The 8,512-nt window shown below is 35.2% G+C and overlaps 1 protein-coding gene across 1 annotated transcript; it reads left to right on the top strand.

Moving 5' to 3' along the window:
- The first annotated feature begins 1,069 nt into the window (after positions 1–1,069).
- LOC132633898 (uncharacterized) lies at positions 1,070–3,898 on the top strand. Its single transcript, XM_060350292.1, has 4 exons — positions 1,070–1,231; positions 1,309–1,536; positions 2,661–2,858; positions 3,514–3,898. The coding sequence occupies exons 1-4, from the start codon at positions 1,226–1,228 to the stop codon at positions 3,565–3,567; spliced, it is 486 nt and encodes a 161-aa protein (XP_060206275.1). The 5' UTR covers positions 1,070–1,225; the 3' UTR covers positions 3,568–3,898.
- The last annotated feature ends 4,614 nt before the right edge of the window (positions 3,899–8,512 follow it).

An 8,512-nucleotide genomic window follows, 5' to 3' on the forward strand; every position in this document is an offset into this window, starting at 1 on the left:
AACAAGTGTAAAATATCGCGTGTTATCAAAACTCGTATTAAACCACCACTATTATCTTAGGCCCCACGGTGTGTGCCAAACTGTTTACCCTTAAGGCAGGCAACGGTTGAATTTATACATGGTACAAAGGATACGTGATTTAATTTAATACGTATGATGAAATAGCAACAAATAATGATATGGAAATAAGTTAGTGATCAAACCAAAGAAATAAAGAATCTTGTCCTTGATAAAGAGTAACAGAACCGAGCTCCATTGTTGGAATCGAACTCGAGTCGTGTAAAATATTGATGAACACTTAAAGAAAATGTAGAACAATAGATTAGACTTTGAATATAATTGCTTAGAGTCTGCTTGTGCGTAAAGAATAGAGAGTGAAAAATGAGAGGGTGCTCCTTTTTATATAGTAGAGGAGTCCTACCTTGTTTACAATTCTAAATAGCAGCACGTTAAGCATTTGAGTAACCAACCTAAAAAGGTGCTGAAATATCCGGTCGGTGGCGGACATTACAGCCCCCATGCTTATCTACTCAACTGCTTCTTATTCCACCTCGGTACTCTTAGTCCGTTCGGGCTATGCTCGGTCATGATTGATACTTGATTAACTCGACCACCTCCTGTCTCGGTTGAATCAATGTTGATATTTGCCCTCGACCATGTTGAGGTCTCGACTACGAGGCCCTCGGTTGGAACCCGTTCAATCCCATATAACGGTCCAAATCCTTACATAACATAACGGGAAATCGAGGGTAGCTTTGACCTCGATTTCACCCGTATACAATCATATTATCCATGAACCAAACCAATTTAAGATGACCTATTTCTAATGTTATTGATGCAATTTCCAATGTTATTGATGTAATTTCCTATTACTTCTCTACCCCTAATGTCTATTTCTCACAGTAGTTGGATATCTGGGCTTTTTTGCTTTCTCTGGTGTTACCTTTTTTCTTCTGTACCTTTTACTGTTTTTTACAAGTTAATACTTGTAGTATCTCTTTGAGTCCCCAGTACCCCACTTCCCTGCCCCTATAATTCCTTTCCCTTTAAAAAGCCCACGAGCAACAATGACTCAGACACATAAAAGCAACCCCATTTCAAGCCCCTTTAGGAGACTCCTCTCCTTTCCATATATTCATAGTAACTTTGAACTCTTAGTAGTAGTCAATTGTGAGGTCAATCTCCAAGATTCTACGTACAGGCATCTTTACTCATACTCCCAAAAATGGAAGTAAGCACTTCATGTTTAATTTCTTTTTCTACATTTTATATGTTATTCTGATTTGTGGGTTTATTTTTTGTTGATAGGAGAGCAATTATTACATGATGAACGGGAGCCACATTCCAGCATTTGGTAGCTGGGAATTATGTAACACAGATGAATTTCCAATTCCTTTCACACAGTGCTTTGAATCAGCTAGGCAAGTTGACTTGCTTCGTTACAGTTACTCTGAAGACCGTGATTTGTACGTGGCCGGAGATCTCTACCAGAATGATATTCTTACTCCCGCCATGATCGTCGTACCTCGTCGTAAGGTAAGAGTATTAATTACTCATTATTATTTGTGTTACTATGTCCGTTTTATAATAAGTGGTGTTTTTAGTTTATTCACTCTTCTTAAAGAATTTCTCAGGAGTGTTTTTTACTAATTTATCTTTAATTAAATTTTAATTTTTTCTAAATTTCTTCTTTTTTAAAAAAGTCATTTAATGATTTTTGATTATGTAAATAATTTTTTTTTTTTGAAAGAATAAGATGTATTTCTTTTTAAAATTTTAAAGCACCATTTATTTGTTAACAAAATAAAAAACGTAAAACATTATTTATTGAGAAATTGATCGAGTAGCCTCTATTGTACGTTACATTTAAGAGTAGTTGCGTAATTATTAAAGAGGGGTACTTTTTGGTCTGTAAATAAACAGAGAGGGTAATACGAGGCTGAACATGTGATAGCGTTAAATGGGTTTGACATAATCTGCCCACTCTATGAATTTAATTAAGGCACTATATACCTTTGTAGTACTTTTTTCGGATAAAAAAGAGTGTATACTTAGCAATTTGCATACACTTTAAGAAAATATTAATTTTTTAAAAATAATAATTTGACTAAACTATTCTTAATTAAATATGTATTGAGATTTGATCATATAATACTTAATAGGGGAAAATCTAAAAAAATAAAATTAATTTTTTCTTAATTTGATAAGCGAATACTCTTTTTAACTAAAAAAAAATTAAATGGACACTTTTTTTTTAATCCGGAAGGAGTACTCGGAGTACTCTATTTAATCACTTTTATTATGCAAGCGATTAAGTGACCTTTCTCTGCTGACAATTGGGATGTGCCTAGCGATATTATTTATTACAGCCTCCGGTTTAAAATAAATTTTTACTTGGCTTTTTTATTTTGGTTCGAAATAAGTGTCCACTTATATGATCTAAGAAGGAATTAATTTTTTTTTTTTGATTTGCTCTATTTATTCAAGACAATAAATTAGTACAAGTCTCATTACTTAAGGATAATTTAGTCAATTTTTTTTTTAAAGTTAATATTTTTTTAAGACGTGTGAATGCTAAATAAACACTTTTTTTGAACGGACGGAATTACTACTAATAAAGTAAACGAAACTGAGAATTAAGCATGATGTTTGTTCTACAGAGAAAAGCAACTAGTAATGAAGCAGTTGGGAAAAAAGCAGGAACGGAGGAGGGGTGGGTGATGCGCAATTGTGAATATGATGATGAAGTGAAAAAAGCAGCAAGTCCTGTTCCAGCACCACCTAGAAGGGCAGCCAAAGCAGTAGATGAAGATCTCTACAAGATATCCCCAACATTGCTCCACTCTAAACCTAAAAGGGTAGGGACCATTCTTCTCCTGTGTACTCTATAGTCCTAGTGGTACCCTTTTCTATCCTTGCTTTTTTAGATACCTTTTCCCCATCCCTTGTCCCATAATTAGAGGGGGATATCATGTCTCTACCTAGAAACGGAAAGTCACCGCCTTACTTTTTCTTCTTCACACCATCACCACTGAATCTTTTTCTTATTTTCATTTGTCAATTCTAGTTTTTATGTTGTGTTTTGTGTACGACTTACAGTTTTTTCCTTTTTTTGAACGGGAAAAAAATTGTATTTCGTACACAAAACACAACATAAAAAACATGAAATACGCAAATTTGGTTATGACATATTGACATTACAATCAGGTTCCAAAGGAGCCACCACCAAAGATTGGTTCTCCCTTTAATTTTTCTTTAGGTAGAGATATCGAGTTTAAATTATAGAAAAAAAAAAAACTCATATGAAACACTTCTTTCTTTAACGAACCATGCGCCGCGACATGACTAGTTGATTTTAAACAGCACCAAATTTAAAAAAATCCAAAGGAGCTAGCATATATTGTCATTTTATAAAGAAAAACGAAAGTTGAATCTTACTGTATTAATGTGATCCTTTTAGACTTTCTTGTGCCTAACTTTTTCTGTTTTTGTTCTTTTGCTAACTCATTGCAGAAAGGCGTTAGGGGATTTTTTTCGAGTTGCTTGCTGCCAACTTGTGCGCCTTGAACCTCAACGAAAGAAGATTCAGAACATATAGGACTGAATATGATTAGTATATAGATGTTTGGAGTATTTTTCTTGGGTTTTTAGCGTACTAAATTGGCATATAAACAGATAGAATATTGGCCAGCCCAAGAAGACAAATATCCATCATTATCTTATGATGATGATAACTGAGAGTTCCTTCTCTACTCTACGGGAGAGTTATGTATTACTTAGTCATGTCTTTATTGGTAATGTTTGCCAAAGTCTCCTTATGGGTTCTTTTTCTTACTTTTCTTTTATTCTATGTGAAATACAAATGTCCCTCACAGGTGATGGAAAGTCTTTTCTTCAATTTTATATTGAAAAGCACTTTATTGGGATAGTAAATGGGCAAAAATAAGAGAGAAGTCTCACGCACATGAGAATTGGGCTTCGTAGGCATGACAGGTCGATTTGTGTTTTTTTTTTTTCTGGCTCCCAAAAATTGTTCAAATATATCCTTACACGGATTTATAACCTATACAATTAAGTGATCCATTATTCAGTTATTATGGTCATAACCGTTGGATTGATTTATTCCCTTTTTCTGAACAGTCACTTTTCATACCTATATATTTTGGAGGTCTACCTTTGGTGAGAGACACACACACCAAAAAAAACATATTTTCTCTACATACGTTTTTTCCCTTTTGATTTCTGAGCAATTCAGTTTGTGCAAACTCCAAACTTTCAGCCACTAGTGCAAGTGTTTGGAAGTGCTGTGGATCCTTGGGAAGCATACCAGGCTAAACAATTTGCACCGTGATCAGCCTGAAATCGCTTTCAAGGCAGTGACTTTGATAAGTAGTTTTCTTGTTTTATTGTTTCTGTATCAATATTGTTCTAAATTTTTACTAACAATTTGAAAGCAATTTTATACGATATTGATCAATGTTTTCAGTGGCATTTTCGGGGCGAGTTTCGGGGCGAGGCGTACCAAAAACACTCCGGGCGTAAATGAAAGGCGTAGATTCATAGGGCGTACGCCCTAGAATTTGGGGCGTAAGTCCCGGGCGCAAAAGCGTAAGCCTCGGGCGTAAAGGCGTACGCCCCAGGCATTAACTTTGATTTTTATTATTTTTAAAAGTATTTTTGCTATAAATTATTATTTTTATTATTGGTGTAATGGTATTTATACTTTATATTATCATGTTGTAATGATTTTTCCAAAATATATAAATAACAAAAGCAACTAGCATAGAAAATAACACTAAGATAAATATTTTTTTTAGTTGATTATGCCGAAATTGTAATGATAGAGATTTCATAGCATTTTGTTCTTGAAGCAACTTTATCCATTTGTTTTCATTGCTCTTACACTTTTTGTCCTTCTCCTTATTTGGATATACAAATAAAAGTCAGTGCAAATATTAGTTGAGGTCGGGAAGGACTAATAGATCCGGAGATTGATGATGAAGTGATTGAAGATTTCATTTTAGAGATAATCTTGGCTATTTTCATTTTTTTGGGTTGTTTACCTTTCTCAAATAATATTTATAATAATTCTTTTATATTACTGGTGATTTATATTTGAATTTATTTGCAGAATTTTAATGAAAATTTTACTTTTGTTTAATTTTTAGTAATAAAATTATAAAATTGAAGATACATGAGACATAAGCCCCATAGATCCATAGGACTTGCGCTTCGCCTCGTGCTGCGTAAAACGCCCTCGCGCCTCCGCCTTTTAAAACACTGATATTGATCAGATGACTATTTCTTTGAACAAAACTCTGCTTGATTTCTCAAACCTTGAACCTTTGGATGGAAACAATTTTAAACACTGGTCTAAAAAACTTTTGATTTTCTTTGAACAATTAGAAGTTGATTATGTTTTATTTGACGAACCACCTGTTGATCTTGCTAACACTGCTACTGATGTTTCAGACACTACTGGTAGTTCTGCTGCTACTATTGTTACTGATGATGCTGCAAAAAAAAATATGCAAAGGATAACAAAGGACATCTGCTGAACCATATGACTAACCCTCTGTTTGATTTATTTGTTACTAACAAATCTGCTAAGGAAATATGGGATAGTTTGGAAAAGAAATATGGTGCTGATGATGCAGGGACGAACAAGTATGTTGTTGGCCAGTGGATTAAGTTCCAGATGGTGGACAATAAGCCAATTATGGAACAGGTTCATGAGTATGAGAACCTGACTGCTGATCTTCTTACCGAGGGCATGAAGATGTGTGAGATTTTTCAGGCCAATGTTCTGCTTGAGAAATTCCCACCTTCTTGGAGTGATTACAGGAACCAACTGAAGCATAAGAAGAAAGACATGATTCTACAGGAACTGACTAGTCACATGAGGACCGAAGAGGTAAACCGTCTCAAAGATAAGATGGAAGCTCTTTCCCTTAATTCTCATAAAGCTAACCTTGTGGAAACTTCTGGTACGGTTGTGAAAGACAGGTTCAAAGGCAAACAAACGAAAGTTCTGAAAAAAGGGAAATGGGAAGAAGAAGAATCACTTCAACAAGCCGGAGAACCAAATTCAGACGTTCAAGGGACCTTGTTTCGTCTGTGGGAAACTTGGTCACAGGGATGCTTAGTGCAATCAAAGACAAGGGCAAAACTTAAAACAGAGAGGACAAGGTGCTGCCCAAGCCAATCTTGCTGAGGGGAATGAAGTGATTGCTTCTGTCGTCATTGAAGCGAATCTGGTGGCTAACAAGACTGATTAGGTGTTGGACACATGCGCTTCAACGCATCTCTACGCAAATAAGGAGCTGTTTCATGACTTTGAGGAGTCTACTGATGGCGAGTGTGTCTACATTAGTAACTCCACTACTGTTGGAGTTATGGGTAAAGGGAAAATCCTGCTTAAGTTAACTTCTGGAAAAACTTTAGCCTTTAACAATGTTCTGTATGTGCCCTCCCTTCGTACAAACTTAGTTTCTGGAGCACTTCTCAACAAAGCAAGCCTTAAACTTGTTTTTAAAGCTGATAAAATAATTATTTCTCGTGGAGGAGACTTTGTTGGGAAGGGGTATCTTAGTGGGGGCTTATTTGTACTGAACATTGTTCAAGAGATTATCAATAATGCAAGTGTTTCTAGTTCTGCTTATATTGCTGAGTCTGTTGATTTATGGCATGATAAACTAGGTCATGTTAATATTGTTTCTATTAAAAGACTTAGAAAAATGGAATTAATTCCTGCTGTAAAAGTTGATGAATTTTCTAAGTGTCCTGTGTCTGTAGAAGCAAAACATGCTAAGAAACCATTTAAATCTGTTACTAATAGAAAGACAAAATTGCTTGAACTAGTACATTCAGACTTAGCTGATTTCAAGAACACTGTTAGTAAAGGTGGAAATAAGTATTACATTACTTTTATTGATGACTTTTCTAGATACACTAAGGTATATCTTCTTAAGTCTAAAGATGAGGCTGAAAGCATGTTTTTGAAATTCAAAGCAGAAGTTGAAAACCAATTAGATAGGAAAATCAAGAGACTTAGATCTGATAGGGGCAGTGAATATAGTACCAATACTCTAGAGGATTTTAGTGAGAAAAATGGTATTATACATGAAGTTAGTTCTCCCTATACTCCCCAACAAAATGGTGTAGCTGAACGCAAAAATCGAACCCTTAAGGAAGTGATGAACTCTATGCTTTAAAGTTCGGGTCTTTCTGACAACATGTAGGGGGAAGTTGTTTTGTCTGCATGTTATATTCTTAATAGAGTCCCTCATAAGAAGTTAGACAAGACTCTATATGAGTTGTGGAAAGGGTTTTCCCCTAACTTTTAATTTCTGAAAGTGTGGGGGTGTTTGGCTAAGGTTGGTATACCTGATTTCAAATGGTAAATGTAGTATCTAAGACTTTTGACACTGTTTTTATTGGTTATGCTCAAAATAGTGCTGCTTATAGATTTATTTCTTTGAATGATTATTCTATTTATGAATCTAGAGATGCATAATTTTTTGAGCATGTTTTTCCTTTGAAAAATAATGTGCCTAGTGATGTGCAAAATAATACTTCTACATCTATGTCTGTTAATTCTCATGTTGTGCCTTCTTCTAATGTTGTTGATAATGATCATGAAATTGAGATTAGAAGAGGTAAAGACGTAGAATTAAGACTAGTTTTAGTCCTAATTTTATTACTGCTTTCTTGGCTGAGAATTGTGATATTGATGTTTTAAATGATGAATTAGTATCTATCTACTTAATGGAAGAAGACCCTAAGACTTATGATGAAGCAATGAGGTCAATAGATGCTATGTTTTGGAAATAGGCCATTAAAAGTGAATTAGACTCTATAGTTTCTAATCACACTTGGGACTTGCATGATTTGTCTAAAGGTTATAGACCCATAAGTAGCAAGTGGATATTTAAAAAGAAATTGAGACCTGATATTTGGCACAAATATCATGTTTTGTGTCGTATTACAACTTCTTCTTATGACTTTTATCGCTTAATTCATGAAGTAACCGTCGTATTTGAACTTATGTCGTTATATTTCATGTGTATAGGTATGATGACGACAAACGATGGAAAATGTGCTTGAAATGATTGGAATTCTTAGCATATGTCGATGAGCTGAGGTGGCGAGTCGCTGAACGAAAAGGACGAACTAAAAAGAAGAGTTAAGCGACTGCAGATCCTCACTTTCCTTCCGCATCGCGGAAGGATCGCGAGAAGCTCCAGAAAGTCAGGCCATCGACCCGGATCACGTGAAGAAAACGGAACAACCAAACTCAGTCATCAGGGTGCGCGATCGACCCACATCGCGTGAAGAAGGCGAGAAGCTGCAGATCATTGCGCGATCCTTCCGCGATGCGGAGGAAAAGCAGGACTCTGTGGACGTTTTCCCGATTAGACTAGGATTTGGATTCCTTATTTATTATTTTTACCCTAGCCTATATATACAAGTTTTTATAGCTGAGAACGGTATTCTGGGATTATTCAAGGAT

The sequence above is a fragment of the Lycium barbarum genome, chromosome 3, assembly GCF_019175385.1.
Source record: "Lycium barbarum isolate Lr01 chromosome 3, ASM1917538v2, whole genome shotgun sequence".
Lineage (NCBI taxonomy): Eukaryota > Viridiplantae > Streptophyta > Magnoliopsida > Solanales > Solanaceae > Lycium > Lycium barbarum.